At 41.5% G+C, this 14872-nt stretch overlaps 1 protein-coding gene across 1 annotated transcript in view; it reads right to left on the bottom strand.

The window, feature by feature from the left end:
- Positions 1–14872, bottom strand: part of TMEM120B (transmembrane protein 120B) — a 48271-nt gene that overhangs the window by 14207 nt on the left and 19192 nt on the right. Inside the window, 4 exon segments of the mRNA XM_044685411.1 lie at positions 257–399; positions 1613–1634; positions 9471–9587; positions 12710–12828. Of these exon segments, the coding sequence (XP_044541346.1) occupies positions 257–399; positions 1613–1634; positions 9471–9587; positions 12710–12828 (401 nt within the window).

Raw genomic sequence — 14872 nt, forward strand, 5'->3', positions numbered from 1 at the left:
CATTTCATCCTCACAACAACCCTGAGAGGCAGGTGTTATTACTGTCGCCATTTCACAGATAAGGAAACTTGAGTGATTAAGTGACTTGCCCAGGGTCAAACAATAAGAAGTGGCTAAAGCCACATTGGAACTCAAGTCCTCCTGATTCCAGGTCTGGTTCTTTCTCTGCTGTGTCACTTAGCTGTCCCCTTCCTGGCTTTTCCAAATCTTTGAGCCCTCAAAGAATCCCCCCCCCCCAGGGTCCAAGGCTTCTTACCTGTAGTTAAGGAAAAATCTACAGGCTATGGCCCCAAACAGGAAGATGATGGTCAAATAAAGCTTGAATTTCTCATACTCATCCTTGTAAGCAAACCTGCAAGAAGAGCCCCATCCCATCCCAAGCACAGCCAGGATTAGAACCTCCATCCAACATGGCAGTGCTCATCCAACCTCTCCCCTCCCCTCCTAGAGACAAGTTTGGGTTATAGCCCTTATAAGTTGTGTGGCTCTGGGGGGGGGGGGGGTCGGTTCTTTCTTTGGGCCTTTCTCCTTACCCTATTCACAGGACCTCCAAGCCCATCCGGCCAGTCTGTGCCCAAACAAGACTCCCTTTGAGAACATCTCCAACAAGGAGTGAGCCATAAAATTCATCCGCCTCCTTTTGGAGGAGAAGTAGGAGGTGGGGGAGATGGAGGGCTACCAGTGTGGCACATGATGCTAATGCAGTATAGCAGGCCATAGCGGTTGGGACATTCAACTGGAAGCCAGGAAGACCTGGATTCAAATCCCACCTCGAATACCTTCTTTCTCTTCCACCTTGGACAAGGGGAGAGGGAAGTGAATAATATAGCATCTACATATGCCAGGCACGATGCTAAATGTTTTATTAGCTCGTTTCATCCTCACAACAACCCTGAGAGGTAGGTGCTATTATTGTCCCCATTTCACAGCTGAGGAAACCAAGGTAGAAAGAGATTATTAACCCTAAGAGGTAGGTGCTATTATTATCATTTCACAGATGAGGAAATTGAGGTAGAAAGAGATTTTTAACCCTAAGAAGTAGGTACTATTATTGTCATTTCATGGATGAGGAAACCAAGTTAGAAAGTGATCATTAAGTGACTTTGCCCAGGATCACACAGTTAGTAAATCTCTGAGGCTATATTTGAACTCAAAGATTTCTGGCTCCAGTTGGGACACCCACTAGTGGCCTCTATTCAGCTGATAAGTTTAAGCCTCAGTTTCTTCCTCTGTAAAATAAAGGGGCTAGACTAGATGTCCTCTAGGGTCCCTTCCAGCTCTAAATTTATAAGCCTGATTCTACTGATTAATTTTGGGAAGTGACTCTGTTGTAAAAGCAAAAAACATCAATAAAACTTTATTTAAGAGGTCCTCCAAGGACCCCCAGGGTGAGGGGGAAGCCACCATCTCTCAAAGGCAGCCTGTCCCACTTTGGGAGCATTAGGCAAAAATCTAACGCCAAATCCGTTTCACTACAATGCCTCCCCCCCCAGCCCCCAGTGGTTCCTGGTTCAGCCCTCTGAGGTCACGCACAATAAGGCTAAGACCTCTTGCAGGAGACTAGAAAAGCTGGGGCAATTGCCAGGGTCTCTTGTTAGCTCAAGCCTTGTACCTGAAACATCACGCAGAACATCCTGGGATTTGAGGGGGGAGGCGGCGGGGAGGAGGGAGGGAGAAGTACACTCCAACCCTTGTCCCCAGATTAAAGTTTGACATTAAATAACAGGAATTCACAAGGGGAAGAAGAGACGGGATTACACACTCCACCACAGCAAAAGGCCTGGATCACATCAGGACAAGGGTCCACAAACCCAATCTTTCTCTCTCTTTTCAGCACAAATGCCAAAGTCCAGTTTCCACAGAACTCAGCATTCTGCCTTTCTGGTCTTTGCACACACACAAGCACACACTCTCTGTCTGTCTGTCTGTTTCAAACGGACTAACCATATACAAAGGGCACCTCTCTGTCTCCTGGGACTCATGGGGGAAGGTCCTGATCCTAGCTCCATAGTGTAAGGGGCACCCTCTAGAGCAGAACTCTGATCCTAGGATGGCCAAATGCATTTTTCTTTTCTTTTTTTTTTTTTTTTTAAACTCCTCCTTATCTTTGGTTGTAGTATCCATTCTAAGACAGAAGAGCAGCAAAAGCTAGGCATTTGGGTTTAAATGACTTGGTCAGGGTCACACAACTAGAAAATGGCTGAGGCCAGATTATTATTGTTAAACCCTTCCAGTTATCTTAGTAGTAATTCTGAGACAGAAGAGTGGAAAGAGCTAGGCAATCAGGAATAAGGAACTTGCCCAAAGTCACAAATCTAGGAAGTATCTGAGGCTAGATTTGAAGCCAAGTCCCCCTGACTCCAGGGCTGGTGCTTTATCCACTATGCTACCTAGCTGCTCCTAACTGTTTTCCTTTTGAATATTTACATACTATATCTAAAATCTCAATCTCTCTCCCCTTTATCCCTCTCTATTTCTTCTCTATCCCTCTATCCTATTTCTCCATCTTTCCCTCTCTCCCTCCTTCTCTTTCTCTCCCTCTCTTCTTTTTCTTTCTCTCCCTCTCTTCTCCCTTTCTCTTCCCCCCTTCTCCNTGAGAGCTATAAACGCCACATTTTTTAAAATGTAATTTCGTGAGAGCTGTACAGTGCTCACAGTGCGCACTCCTGTAACAGCACCTGAAAAAAACCTGACTTTATGGCTCCTGCAGAAAAAGCCATATCTGGCCCTCAAAAGAGCTACATATGGCTAGAGAGCCATACGTTGCCAACCCCTGGTATAAGGGTTAAGGTTTGAATCAAGTAAACAACAATTAGTCATTGTGAGTTAGTGTGTAATTAGAAAATCTTGAACCCTTGGACTTCATCTCCCAGAATCCTTTTCCCTTCATCCACGTTGGTCCTTACATATTGTTATTTATTGTTTGCTGTAACCCTGCTCCCTCACTCTCACCACCATGACTGGATTAGCTCCCTCTTTACTCTAGCTCTTTATTTTCCTTTACTTCAAGTTATTTTTAATAAACTTTATAAAATATACTTGGAGTACTTGGATATTAATTTTTAATCGTACACATTAGCATAAGGCCTTAAACTTATAACTTTGATATATCATGGTCCTTTAGCATTTGCAGCCTAAATCACGTGATGATCTTTTCTTAGAAAATAGGATTTGGTACCCCTACTCCCCCTTGTCCATCAAGTAACTTTGTCTACCAATGAAAAGTACTTCCTGACTGTTTCAGCCAATGCTAAGCACCCTATACAGGCATACAAGCATCTATCTTTATCTTGATATATAAATTTCCATGGATTATTTTTAAACTGAGTATATAAATTGTGATCATTCTTTGGATATAAAGGAAGCCCACAAAGCTCTTGGTCTCTGGTCTTGACCAGAGTCCAGCTTTATTATGGGACCAGCCCTCCCTCAATAAACCTATTTCTTTTTGGCTTGGAGACTTTATTCCTCTTATATGCAACCTAACAGCTCGGGTCACATTTCCATTTTCACTGTCTCAAATGAATTGGCCAGGGGCCTTGGTCAGACTTTCTTGTTGATTTTATTTATACTGGTAATCCAGGGATAGAAGTTAACTCCCCCTAGTCTTGGTCATATAAATTGAAGACACTAAAGAAAGCGAAAATTAAAACTTCATCTTTGCCATTGAAGAAGTACAAGAATGAGAAGGCAAAACTAATGACCTTCTTCATATGATATCCTAGATCTCAAGACCTTTGACGACCGGGAAATGAGTAATTCTAATCACAATAAATAATATAGGTCTGAAATTAGCCCATACCAGCTTTCATCCACTTCCAATCCCTACTTGGTCAAAATTTACAGGATTATATAGAATCATTAATTCGAAGATTAAAATCATCTAATTAACTTCCTGATTTTATAGATGAGAAAATTTAGGCCCAGAAAGGTTACATAAAGTCACACAGAAGCACGTAAGCAGCAGAGTTGGGGCTTGAACTTAATTCCCTTGACTCCAAATTCAGTACCATCCCACACTTCATTTATCAAATGCAGGGTATAGAACTGCAGTCTGGAAAAGCTGAGTTCAAATTTGACTTCAGATACTTGCTACCTGTGCAGTCTACCTGGGCTTTGTCATCTACAAAATGTTTAGAATCATAGCAGTCCTTACCTCCCAGGGTTGTTGAAAGGATAGAAATCAGATAATATTTAATTATTTAGTCATTTTTTAAGCCCTTACCTTCCATCTAGGAATACTATGTATTGGCTCCAAGGCAGAAGAGTGGTAAGGGTAGGCAATGGGGGTCAAGTGACTTGCCCAGGGTCACACAGCTGGGAAGTGTTTGAGGTCAGATGAGATAATATTTATAAAGCTCTTTGCAAACCTTAAAACACTATACAAATGCTAACTTTTTTTTTTTTAAGCATCTACTACATGTCAGGGACCAGGCCAGATGCTGGGATTCAGAAATACAAAGTAGATATCTAAAGTAATAAAAAGTGATTTAAAATAGTAAAGATGGCTAAAAACTGGATGGAATCAGGACTTCATTCATGCAGGAAGTATCATATCTGTTGTCATTTTAAGCAAATTGGAGAATGAGTAAGGCAGGGATTATAAGAAAGGACATAACAGATCTAAGGGACTACTCACCAGAAGGATCTGTCTAAGGCTCTCCCGCTTCCTCCTTTTTTCACTGTATACTTTAAGTAGAAAATACTCATAATATTTCAAGGGGTCTCTTATTTGATTGGGGTGTGTGTATACATAACTCCTTAGTAAGACTTAGAATTTGATAGTAACTGTGGTTGAAAAATTCACCACCCTGTGGCCAAACTGGGTATGAGAATTTATTTTACCCAGAATGTACTTAAGCAGATCTTCAAAGGAAAAACATACAGTGCATTTCAAGCCTATTCTCAAAGCTTCTGAAGCTTGATAGGACCTAACAAAGCCTAAGCATTGTTGTAGGACTTTTGTGTAGGTGTTATTTTTATTAATGTGAACGTATCATAAAATAAAAAAGAAAATTTGCTAATGATATATGTAACTTTCAAAAATCTCATCTTGTTCAACATTTCCTTTTTATGATTACAAAAAATGTTTTCAAAGATATGTTGTTGTTGTTGAGCCATTCTGTCATGTCCAACTCGTCCAAGGGGTTTGCTTGGCAAGGATACTGGAGTGGTTTGCCATTTTCTTCTCTAGTATGACCCCATTTTACAGATGAGGAACTGAGGCAAATAGAGGATGAGTGACTTGCCCAACATCATAGGGCCAGTAAGTATCTGAGGGCTGTTGATATGGCTAGTAGGTCTGCCTGCCTCAATAATATGCCTGCCTCAATCTTCACTGTTCTGAAATGCTCATAATTAGAGTGTAAATTAAATGAGCACATTCAGAGCAACCATAGTTAAAACATATACATCAACTCTTGAGACTAGCTTTTTAGGTGTCCAAAATTAACATAATAGTGCAGATTTAATTCATAATATACAATGTACATGAATGGAGAAGATGTGGGATCATAGATTGGTCTCAAGCTGGAAGGGACCTCAGAGGTCATCTAGGTGTACTTCCCATATTCCAAATGAAGAAACTGAGATCCAGGGCAGTTTGCCCATGTTGACAAAGGTAGTGTCCGTGGTGGGATTTGAATCCAAGTCCTCTTTGGCAATACCACTGTTCTTTCCACTGTGTCATATAGAACAGATACATATAGAACGGTGGGGAGTAAATAGAGCAGCAATTATCCTTGCTCAGCAGGGAAAGGAAGCATGACATAAAAGTTAGAGGGCTCACCTTGGAGTGAGTAAGTACTGGGTTCAATTCCTGCCTCTGATTTTGGAACAAATTATTTATCCCCTCTGTGCACTTGGCAGTGTCTAAGACCATGAGACTGGTTAGTTGCTAAGCTGCACCAATAAAGAGAAGTCTACACACTGAGACTTTCTTACACTGATAAAATAGCACCTGGATCCAAAATTCACCAAAAACAAGAGAATGTGCCAAACCAAATTTCATCTACTTTGTCATTTTTTCCACTAAACTGGCCATGGATACAAGATATGGGTAATCATAGATTTTTTTACCTTCAGGAGTCAAATCGAAAATGCCATAATGTTCATATTCAAGAATAAATAGTTTTTGAACACCTTCTTTCTCTATGCTGTTGTCTCAGGTCATAAGCAGTGATTTTCACAGAGGAAACAAAGGAAAGATTGGAATGCCTGTGATAACGCATCTTATTCTGAAGTGTTCTGATTGTGACATGAAGAATTTTTAAGATTCTATGCTATGGCTGTGATGGAAGGACTTGGAGAGCTTTCTTGCTTTCAGAAAGTTCCATCCAGTAAAAATGGAGATTGTTGAACTAGCTCACTCAAAGCTAATAAAACATCTGAAATCTTCCTATGATGAGACATTTGGGAGATTCATTTTATTTACAAAATAATACAGCTATAGCCCAAAAGTCATTTCCATAATAATTTCAGAACTCTTTCTAGAGAGAATATAAATTCTTTTAAATCAAAGCATTATTTACATAGGTTATAATATTGAAGGTTATGCTGACTCAGTGACCCATTGTTCCCAGGTCTGATTGTTAATCAGTGTTGGGAGGTGTCAGGCTGCATCTTTGTATTCTCTGATATTTGGCTCCCTACCATGTCACTCTCCTCCCTGTTTGTACCTGGAAATTGTCACATACTCCTACCTTGGGGAGGAATTGAGATGCACAGGCCCTATCTCTTTTGCTGATATGAATCTATTTGAATTGTCTTTATTCCATTATGAAAGTTATCAATAAAAAGCTGGCCCATCATGAAGCCTTTTGCTAATATCCAGTGAACTACCTTGAACTTTTAAAATTCTTTGTCCTGAATTTTGCCTCCTTAGAGTGAAAGGCATGCACAGAATTTTCCCTTCAACATTCAGCCAAGCACTTGTTAGAAGTTGAATTAGTAGGAAATGTTATTTGCTTACCTCAAAAGAACCTCCCCAGCCCTTTAGCTGGCTCAATCTATCCTGATGAATCATGTGAAATAGGCCACCATTTTACAAAAGAGGAGAAACTGTCTCTCTTCTTACATGATGTACTAAATAAATGGTGGATGTAGGGTAGCATTCTGAGCACTGACCAAGTACGTAGTTATTATCACATTTCTTTGTCAATGGAGATCTTTCACTTATATATCCTTTTCACTTAACTTAGTTTGCTTTACTCTCTTGGCCCAAATAATGATCAAAATCATTTTAAAGGGGGAAAATTATCTCAATGGCAGCATTAATAATTATGGCAGTCAGTTCATTTATTCAGCAAACATTTAGCAATTTGTTATTTTGTATAAAATGCTGTAGGGGATACAAAGGCAAACAAAATACCAAAGGAAGTGAAATGTCCAAATCATATACCTATGACTAAAAATACAACTAAGGGTTGAATATTCCTCTGGTTATTTGGAATGGGTCATCTCTATTTTCAAAATATTTTGATCTTTATTTTTTTCATTTGCTTCCTGACAATTGTTTAATCTAACATTCTACAGTGAACTATGTTAGAATAATAATAGCTTATATGTTTATCACATTTTTATAGAGTATATGTACATTATCTAGTTTACCCTCAAACAACCTATAAGTCAGGTGGCACAAGTATCCCCACTTTACAAAAGAGGAAACTGTAGCTTGGAGAGATTAAGCAAACCTATCCAAGATAACAAAACAAGCGACAAGAGACAGAATTTATACTGATGTCTTTTTTGACCCCAGGCCCAGTGTTCTTTCCACTACATGTAACTGCCTAAAAAGCCCTGGGTGTTTTTTTATCATATAACTGAAAATTAAATGCTGGCTAATTAAAAGCCAGAAAGAACAATTTGTCAATTACTGAACTTTAATTTCATGGATACATTTAGCCTAGAGTTAAATCGTTAAATCATCACCTCTACTGTACTACTTCCCCCATTCATCCTATATTCCCCTACAGATGAATATTCCTTAAAAAGTTACAGAAGGGGGCAGCTGGGTAGCTAAGTGGATTGAGAGCCAGGCCTAGAGTTGGGAGGTCCTAGGTTCAAATATGATCTCAGATACTTCCCAGCTGTGTGACTCTGGGCAAGTCACTTGACCCCCATTGCCTAGCCCTTACCACTCTTCCTCCTTGGAGCCAATACACAGTATTGATTCTAAGATGGAAGGTAAGGGGTAAAAAAAACATGGAAACATATACCTTCAGGTGGGATGAGTTGACTCAGGACCTGGCCAGTGCAAGGAGGCACTATGGCTCCTTTTATGGCAAAGATAACATCTTGGTTCAGGAGGAACAGGATGTCAGTGTTGACCGCCTACCCTTTCTAACTCTGGGTGCTGCTTAATGATACCTTCCTAACACGCACGGTTAATTGTGTTATTTCCTTGATCCAAGAACCTAGTGGCTCCCTCTTACCTCAGATTGAAACTTCTCGATTTGGCATATAAAGCCCTTTATATTCCATTGCTACATCCACTGCAAGAGACTAGACCCTTTTCAACCAATTAATCGTTAAGTATTTAGAAGAGCCTACTTTGTGCATGAGATTATACTGAGCACCAGAGATCCAAAACAAAATGACAGTCCCTGTTCTCAAGGATACCTAAATATAGGACACATGCCAAAGCAATGCACAGTGACTCCAGGGAGAAAGAGGGAAAAGAACCAGGAAGGGCTTCTTGAAGGAGGGGGTCACTTGAGCTGAGACTTGAAGGTGCCAGATCAGAGAACAGATGTCTTAGGGCAGTCCTTTCCCCACTGTTGTGGAAAAGAACTAAAAGGTCCTACCTTGATAATACAAACATAGGCTTTTGGCTGTGGAAATGACAACATATGGTTTGTGGACACATATGTTCAACCCTCCAGTGGTTGGGGAGGAAGAGATGGAGGGAGGGAATTCCAGGCATAAGGGAAAAGCTCTAGGGAAGACTCGGAGACCATCAGTTGAGTCAACAAGCATTTTTTAAGCAATTACCATGTGCCAGGCACAGGGCTAAGCACTGGGAATAATTAGGCACCTCTAAGATATACAGGGTACAAACAGGAGGTAACCGACCTCACAGGGAAGGCATTAGCAGTGGGTGAAGACTAAGAAAGACCTCTGGCAGAAAGGGGGGATCTGAGCTCAGCCTCAAGGTGTACATATGGGGGCAGGAAGAGGGCGAGTTTGGCTGGACCATCAAGTTTCTGACTGGCGAGATTGCATGATCGGCCTGGAGCCAGACTAAGAAAAGCTCTTTTTCCTGGCTCTGCATGTGACCTCACAAACTTTCTCTCCAGACAGTTCTGAGAAGGCCGAGATAGCAATCTGCCTGGGGCCTCCTTAACTGGCTGGTCTGTGCATCATCTCTCTCCTGGCAGCACTGGAGTTGGTCAAGCCTAGGGAAGCAAACAGAGCCTCCCACCCTTGCACCTGTGGACCCAGAACCTCCCCACCGGCCCATTCTCCCCTACCCGTTTTCCTTGGGCAGGTAAGCCTCCATGTTAAAGAAGACATTCTGCCGTTCCTTGATGCTGGCGTTCATCTGCTGAATGAGATCGGTCTCTTCGCTGTTGGCACTCAGCTTACACCTGTTGTTGGGATGAAAAGGGAAAGGGGTGGGGGTGTAGCTCAGCTAGCTGCCAGCATGTCTAGACACTCCCAGGTCTGGGCAAGCAAAGACATCTCTCCACCATCCCCCACATTTTCAGACTGCTGTCAGGCTTCTTTAACCATGTGATAGAATGTAAAGAGTACTCACTCTGGAATCAGAGGACCTGAGTTCAAATGCTACCTCTGACACCTGCATGACCTTAGGAAAGTCACTTCATCTACATGAGCCTCAGTTTCCTCATATGTAAAATGAAAGGATTGGACTAGATGGCCTCTGAGCTCCCATCCAACTCTACATCCATGATCCTTCCTCCAGCCTCAGTTTCCCCTTCTGCATAATAGACAATCTAAACAACAAGAATTTATTAAGCATCTCCTACATGATGGGCAATGGTGATAAAAGCCAGAGGAAAGCTCATGCAAATATATACCTCCACTAACCTATTTAAGAAGACGTTCAGGGACCTATAGGTGGGATGAGCTGATTCAGGACCTGGCCAGGCCAAGGAGGCACTAATGGCTCCTTTTTTGGCAAAGATGACATCTTAGTTCAGGAGGAACAGGATGTCAGTGTTGATCACCTACCCTTAATAATGCCCTCAGAAAGTTTATGTTCTACTCACAATCAAACCTGCCTCTGAACTCCTGGTGGAAATGCCATGTGGATTAAGAAGAGGGTAAGTACTTGAGAAGTAAAAGCTCTATAATAACATATGGTCTTAGGTGTCCCTCCATTAGCAAAAACTCTTCCCTCCCAACTGGAAAAACAGCTCAGAGGGCACACCCTTCTCTTGAAAGAGCTAGAAGTATGACCTCTACCTTGCATGAGACTATGTTTCAGGAATTAATGAATGCAGAACAATGCATTCACAACCCATATGTTGTCATGTACAAAGACAAAACCTATGCTTGCATTACAGGATAGGGGAGGAGGTGGCACTAAGGCATCCCTAGGTCCCTTGATACAATTCCCCCTTGCAACCAAAGGGCATCTGCTTATTATAAATTGAGGATCTAGAATCTTATAACTGGGTCTTCAGCCTGTTAAACACTGGGAAACAACTTTTTAAAGATGCCAGGATCACAGGATCATAGATTTGGAACTGGAAGGAGCTTTAGAGGTCTGTTAAGAAAAATGCCCTCATTTCATAAATGAGGGAAATGAAACCCAGAGAACTGAAGGCGCTTGCTCCAGTCACAGAGACAGTAAACCACAGATCTGAGATTACAACCCAAGTCCTCCAACTCCAAATACAAAGAAAGATCTTCCATAAAAAAACACCAGTCACCCCTCCCTAATCCCTTTACTCCCAGGAGAGTTGGAACTCTCAAACCAGTTGGAATATAAATGTGTGGATCCCTTTACAATGGGCCCAAGAAACTGGTTGCTCCAAAATATTAGCTTGTATTATAATTATCTGTGCATGTATTATAACTGCACAGGTCTGGGTGCTCTCTGAGCACAAGGCCAGAGTCCCAACAGGGCCTAGCACAGTGATTGGCATACAACAGGCATTCAATAAATTTTTGTCTACTTGGAATAACAACAATGCAGCTGGCTTTTAAATAGTACTCAGTGCTTTCCAAAGAACCATAGGAAGCAGTTCAGTAGAATGGAAAGCAAACTAGATGAAGAGTCTGAGGAACTGAGTTCAAATCCTACCTCTGCTATTTATTACCTATGTGATCTTGGATAATTAATTTACTTCTCTATATGCCTCAGATTCCCCATCCTTAAAATGAAGGTACTATATTTGATGGCCTCAAAGGTCCATTTAAACCCTAGACCAAGGGTCCCCTGATCCATTAGAGTGTGAGCTCCTTGAGGAGAGGAACTGTCTTTTCTCTCTTTTTGTTTCCCAGGATTTGGGACAGTGTCTGGCACTTAAGGTAGGCGCTTAACAAATATTTAATAACTGCTATCCATTACCATAGTTTGCTCCTGTGACATCATCATTGTGTATTATCATCCCCCATTTCACAGATGAGAAATCTGAGACTCAGAGGGCAAAAGAATTAGAGAAATAACTCAGAAAGGAATGAAGCCTGAAATTGAGTCCTGGCTGCCTACACCTAGGGCCAGCCCTTTTTCTATCATACTGCACTGTTTCTTGGAAAGGAAACAAGAGTTAGTAAGCTATTTTATTAGCTGAAATTAATTTTACCTGGGGGCAGCTAGGTGGCTCGGTGCATTGAAAGCCTGGCCTAGAAACCAAGATCCTGGGTTTGAATCAGGCTCCAGATACTTCCTAGCTGTGTGACCCTGGGCAAATCACTTACCCCCCATAGCCTAGCCCTTACCGCTCTTCTGCCTTGGAACCAATACATTTTATTGCTTCTAAAATGGAAGGTAAGGGCTTTTAAAAAAAAGAAACTAATTTAACAGCAAATAGCCACTAAACAAATTTAAGAGTTTATTTTTAACATTCAATTCTCAGTTTTCAGTAGGGCCAAGGATTGAACTTGTTATTTTATTCACTTAGGGAATTCCCAGGGAAGGAAACAAATTCCTACCAATGCAGCTAAGCATTTCAGACTTAAGAGAATTGTCTAGGAGGGCACTGAGAGGACAAAAGACTTGCCTAGAGTCACACAGCCAATTTGTCAGAGCTACAGGACTTAAGCCAGAGTTTTCTGGCTATGAAGGCAATTCTCTATCCACTCACTGTACAACACTGCCTCTCCTAAATGTTCCACAGGCAGGGAAAGAGGGAGGGAGGGAGAGAAGGAAGGAGGAAAAGAAGACTAAGAGGGAAGAAAAGAGGGAGGAATGAAGGAAAGAAGACACGAGAGGGAGGGAAGAATCAGAAGTAGAGAAATGAAGAAATGAGGGATGGAGAGAAAGAAGGAGGAAAAGAAAGAATGGAGAGAGAGGAGGAGGGACAAAAAAGAGTGAGGGATGGAGAAGAAAAAGAAAGGGAAGGACAGTAGGACCACAGGTGAAAATAAAAATCTGACTTATTTTGCAATGGAATGTTTCTAAGACATGGGAAAAGACAAGAGATAAACTACCCAAAGAGTTAGAAATCCAGCCAGGTCCCCCTCCCTGCCCTGTCCGCCAGTCTGGAGGCCATGGGCAAGCAGCTTAGCCTTCCCTCACCTCTGAAGACTATTTTGGAGTTCATTCAGCCGTTTCTTCTGTTTTTTGATTGAACTATTACAGGTTGTCTGGAGTGTGGTCAGCTCTTCTAGCTTTTGCCTATACACTTTGTGGGTACCCTAGAAAGATGAGAGTGAGAGGGGCTTTGTGAGACAAGACTAACAAAGGCAACATCTGAAAACCTGTAGAAATTCTGGTGGGCCATGTCCTGCCTGATGGAGGAAACCATGTTACCAGGACAACTGAGAATGTCGTAGGGTAAGAATATACACCAAAGAACGTGGACCACTTTCAAAAGAAGAAATGTACTCCCATCAACAACTATGAAAAAATAGTCTATATCACTTTTTTTAACCCTTACCTTCCATATTAGAATCAATACTGTGTATTGGTTCTAAGGCAGAAGAGTGTATTAGGGCTGGGTAATGGGAGTTAAGTGACTTGCCCAAGGTCACACAGCTAGGAAGTGTCTGAGGCCAAATTTGAACCCAGGACCTTCCATCTCTACCCCTGGCTCTCAGTAAGTCTGTATCACTTATAAGAGAAAGACTTGATTAAAACAACTGAGCAAACCCATCAGATCGGTAAGGAAGGCTATTGAGGCTATAAGAAAGTAGACACACTAATACACTGTCAGTGGAACTGTGAATTGGGCCAGTCATTTTGGGAAATAATGTGGAATTATTTGACAAATGTCACTAAATTATTCATAATGTATGTTCCAGTGAGCCCTCTGCTTTGCATATACTCTAAGGAGGTCAAAGACAGAAAGTAGGACCCCATGTGTGCTGAAATATTTACAGCAGGACTTCTTGTGGTAGCAAAGAACTAGAGAATGGCTAAACAGTTATATGAAGGTAATGGAATATGATCCCAGTTAAAAATGGCAAATTTAAAGAATTCAGAAGAACATCAGAAAGAATATTGTATTTGGAGTCAAGAGAACATGGGTTCAGGGGGCAGCTGGGTAGCTCAGTGGATTAAGAGTCAGGCCTAGAGACGGGAGGTCCTAGGTTCAAATCCGGCCTCAGACACCTCCCAGCTGTGTGACCCTGGGCAAGTCACTTGACCCCCTTGCCCACCCTTACCACTCTTCCACCTAGGAGCCAATACACAGAAGTTAAGGGTTTAAAAAAAAAAAAAAAAGAGAGAGAGAGAGAGAGAGAACCTGGGTTCACATCCCTCCTCTGCCATAAGGAGAAGCTAGGTGGTGCCATGGATTAGTGGATTGTGCAAGACTTGGAGTCAGGAAAACCAAATCCTATCTCAGAAACCTATTAGGTGGTGTGACCTTTCACAAGTCATAGAACTTTTTATCAGCCTCAGTTTCCTTATCTGTAAAATGGAGACATAAAGAATCTATCTCTTGGGATTTCTGTGAGAGAGATTTCAAGAGAGGAAAACATACTGTAAAGTGTTTTGCAAACTGTAAAGCAGTTAGACAGCTCAATAGATAGAGAGCTGGGTCAGGAGATAGGAGGTCCTGGGTTCCAATCTGGCCTCAGACACTTCCTAGCTGTGTGATCCTGGTAAGTCACTTAACCCCAATTGCCTAGCCCTTACCGCTTTTCTACCTTGGAAATGCTACATAGTATTGGTTCTAAGATAGAAGGTAAAGGGTTTAAGAAACAAAATAAAAGATCATATAAATGCTGTCTATTATGAACATTATTACCTGTATGACCTTGGACATGCCCCTCTAAATCTGTTTCTTCATCTGGAAAAGTATGGGGTTATACTAGACAGTCTCTTAAGGTGCCTCCTTTTTTGGGGGAGGTAATAGATTTATTTTCTATTATAAATTTAAGTCATCGACAGAAAGCAACAAAAGGATTATACAAGAAATCACAAAATCTTGTTACATACTATTTGTTCTTAACAGTGGATACTAAATTGAACACACTAGTAACAAAACTGCCTTGTTGACATCCCCCTTTTCGAACTTTTAATTTGCTGTACATTTTTTTGTTTTCTTGATGGTGATTATCTATGTATGTAGATTGTGTGTGTGTGTCTGTATGTCTGTATCTCTGTGTCACTTCTCACTCACTCCAGACTCCCACTTTGTACCAAATCAACACATCAGTCACCTCGAAAAATCTGTCTTGGGGGAAGCTAGGTGGGTCAGTGGATAGAAAGCCAGACCTGGAGATGGGAGGTTCT

The sequence above is a fragment of the Gracilinanus agilis genome, chromosome 1, assembly GCF_016433145.1.
Source record: "Gracilinanus agilis isolate LMUSP501 chromosome 1, AgileGrace, whole genome shotgun sequence".
In the NCBI taxonomy this organism is placed as follows: Eukaryota; Metazoa; Chordata; class Mammalia; order Didelphimorphia; family Didelphidae; genus Gracilinanus; species Gracilinanus agilis.